A 3234-nucleotide genomic window follows, 5' to 3' on the forward strand; every position below is an offset into this window, starting at 1 on the left:
TCGGCGGAGCAGGAGCGGCCGGCATCGCATTGCCGGCGCTCGTGGAGGCCGGCAGCAGATGGGGGACGGCGCCCGCAGCGTCGAGGCCAGGTCGCGGCCCGAGTTCTGGAGCCCGGCCAGCCAGCGCTCCTGGATGCTGGAGATGCGCTAGTCGACCGGGGTCAGAGGGTGGCGCGGCGGTGGGCGTGGCGGAGCCATCAGAGCAGAGGAGAGGAGAGGGAGGGGCGGTGAGGGAGAGAGAGGGAGCGGTGGGAACAGTGTGCCTGGGCGGTGACAGGAGAGTGGGGGGCGAGTAATGAGACGTCGCCTCCGTCTCCCGCGCTGCCCGAGGCGCGCAACTGCCCCGCACGCGCGGCCGCGCCCGGCCAGGCTCGCGGGCTGCTTTGAGGTTCGTGCGGGCCTCAAACCGCATGCAGCCTAGCCAACCAAACAGGCCGCGCACATCCCACGCGGGCCTGGTTAGGCTGCATGCGGGCAACCAAACACGCCCTATAAAATTCTAGGACCCTAGGACAAGTTTAGGAGCTAATTTGAGATTCTATCCAGAAATAAACATTTTCACCCCTTTCATTTCATTTCCTTTCCTTGGGCCGTGCCTCATCCACTTCACACACACAGCACACTACGCCCAAAGCCCAAGCCCTCATCCCCACCGCAGAGCTTCCGGCGTCGGCGGCGGCGGCCATGGAGGCGGCCTTGCCGGAGTTCGAGTGCCTAGGGTCGGCCGGTCCCATAACCGCGGTGGCGAACGAGTTCCTGCGCGAGCAGACCCCGCACAACGAGAACGAGTCGGAGGAGCAACTCCACCGCCTGTTCAACCCCGCCTCCTACGCCCTGCCCGTTGGCCCGCCCGTCTCCGCCGCCGCCAGCCTCTCCGCCCTGCCCCCCGACGACGACGTCGACCGCGTCAGCCGCCTCCCCGACGCGCTCCTCTGCGACGTCGTGTCCCGCCTCCCCGTCAAGGACGCCGCGCGCACGGCCGCGCTCTCCCACCGCTGGCGCGGGGTCTGGCGCTCCACGCCGCTCGTCCTCCACGACGCCGACCTCCTCCCCGACACCTCCGCCGTGTCCCGCGTCCTCGACGCGCATCCGGGGCCCTTCCGCTGCGTCCACCTCACCAGCACCCGCTCGCAGGGCTTCCGCGGCATGCTCGTGCGCTGGCTCCGGCTCCTCGCCGCCAAGGGCGTCCAGGAGCTCGTCCTCATCAACTGCCGGTGGCCGCTCGACTACGTCCTCCCCGCCAGCCTCCTGGGCCTGACCACCCTCACCCGCCTCTACCTCGGCATGTGGAGGTTCCCCGACACGGTCGGCCTCCCGCGCGCCACCTGCTTCCGCAATCTCCGTGACCTCGGCCTCCACAACGTCCTGGCAGAGAGAAGTGATCTGGACTTCATCCTCGACAGGAGCCCCGTGCTGGAGACGCTGTGTGTCCAGGGCAATGTGCTCAAGCTTCGCATCCGGCTCGTCAGCCAAAGCCTTCGGTGCGTGAAGATCATCGGGTGCTTCATCGAGGAGATCTTCGTGTTGGACGCCCCAAATCTTGAGCGGTTCATCTATTCAGATGCGTGGCACCCTGTTGGCAACTGCACCACCACGGTCAAGATCGGCCATGCCCCCAAGCTGCACTTGTTGGGATACTTGGTGTTGGACCCAACAAAGCATGTCCTAGATGTGGGCAACACCATCATCAAGGTGTCTCATATTTCATTTAATTCGTTCAATCCCACACTACACAGCTCTGTCAATTTGACATCTTTCTTCTCTTAATTGGGTGCATTGTGAATTTGTGATCGCAATTGCAGGCTGGGATAGGGATGAGCCCAAGCACCATGTTACCAGGTGTGAAAATCATGGCTTTGGAGGTGCGTTTCGCAGTCCGCAATGATGTCAAGATGATCCCCAGTGTCCGCAGATGCTTTCCGAATGTTGAGACGCTCCACATCATGGTGAGGCCCCTGGCGCTTCTTTTGGCATACATCTGCACCATCGCACGCTAGCAACATGTTGGTAATTGCTATCAATAGCTGATGAGCTGCATTGCTCTTCTTTATCGAATTTTCAGTCTGGAAAAGATGATCAATCCACTGGCAAGCTCAACCTGAAGTTCTGGCACAAGTCCGGTATCATAGAATGCATACGGTCGCGCATCAAGCTGCTGGTTGTCCGGGATTTCAAAGGGGGTCGAAACGAGATGGCCTTCCTCAAATTCTTCTTTCAGACTGCGTTGGTGCTGGAGGAGGTGGTGATTCTGTTGCCCGATGATCCGACGGATCATATGTATCGCAAGGTGGTGTCCCTGAGGCACATCGAACGGGCCAGTGAAGCGTCCTTTACTGTGGGCAAGCAAGTCTGTTCCTCGAGGCTTCCTTCGGAGCGTTGAGAGAGCATCTGATTTCTCCCTCGACGACCCTTTTGCCAACTACTGTCGCATTGGGTTGCATCGCCTCGGCTATCATCATGAGGAGTAAGTTTGCTCTGGAAGTTGTTAGTGTTCTGTTGATGCAGTATGCAAGACACTGTTAGAGATGTCTGAAGATTCTTGTCTGTGCCTGATTAGCTTAAGTGTCAAAGTCGGTACTACCATTGTTGATGCATATGGCTGACGTTCTGTTGCAGCCATGGAATTACGGACCACCATGTTTGCATTTCATGCGATTTCATCTGCTGACAGCAGTGTTATATTGCACGGTTTTGGCTAAAATGTGTTTGTTGTTACAATGGTGCTACATTGCACAGTTTTGGTTAAAATGGTCTGTTATGACATTGTCTTATCCCTGATCAGATTTTGTCCATTTTTGCGCGGTTGATCAGATTGTCTTCGTGCTTTGTTTCTTCTTTTAAACATGGGGTAGGCACGCTGCAGATTTCATTCCAGCTCATGTACAAAGTACAACATGAATTACAAAGCCTCAAACAGTACATTATGAAGCAATTGCATACTTGGATAAGGGTTTGATCTATGAGCTGAGCTGACACATCTAAAAGCAGATCTACGAAGAACCTGATGAGCACAATTTTGAGCCACCGCATTGCTATCTCTTGTAATTTTGAGCCACCGCATTGCCACAATTCTGATGACAGACACGGTTTTGGCTAAAAATATGGTTTTTGTTGTGACAATGGTGTTACATTACACGGTTTTGGCTAAAAATATGGTTTGTTGTGACAATGGTGTTACATTGCACGGTTTTGGCCAAAGAAGGTCTGTTATGACATTGTCTTATCCTTGATCAG

General features: G+C 56.2%; 1 protein-coding gene across 1 annotated transcript; it reads left to right on the forward strand.

The window, feature by feature from the left end:
* The first annotated feature begins 562 nt into the window (after positions 1-562).
* On the forward strand, positions 563-2778 carry LOC123075249 (F-box/FBD/LRR-repeat protein At5g22700). Its single transcript, XM_044497904.1, has 3 exons — positions 563-1692; positions 1803-1946; positions 2063-2778. Exons 1-3 carry the CDS (start codon positions 685-687, stop codon positions 2378-2380), a joined length of 1470 nt encoding a protein of 489 aa, XP_044353839.1. The 5' UTR covers positions 563-684; the 3' UTR covers positions 2381-2778.
* Positions 2779-3234: the final 456 nt, after the last annotated feature.

Source organism: Triticum aestivum, chromosome 3D (assembly GCF_018294505.1).
Source record: "Triticum aestivum cultivar Chinese Spring chromosome 3D, IWGSC CS RefSeq v2.1, whole genome shotgun sequence".
Taxonomy (NCBI): domain Eukaryota; kingdom Viridiplantae; phylum Streptophyta; class Magnoliopsida; order Poales; family Poaceae; genus Triticum; species Triticum aestivum.

Excerpts from the sequence above, each read along its gene's own strand:
- LOC123075249 (XM_044497904.1), top strand. The coding sequence starts at position 685 with ATGGAGGCGGCCTTGCCGGAGTTCGAGTGCCTAGGGTCGGCCGGTCCC. Across the intron at positions 1,693-1,802 it reads TGGGCAACACCATCATCAAG|GCTGGGATAGGGATGAGCCC; the intron begins GTGTCTCATATT and ends TCGCAATTGCAG. Across the intron at positions 1,947-2,062 it reads TTGAGACGCTCCACATCATG|TCTGGAAAAGATGATCAATC; the intron begins GTGAGGCCCCTG and ends TCGAATTTTCAG.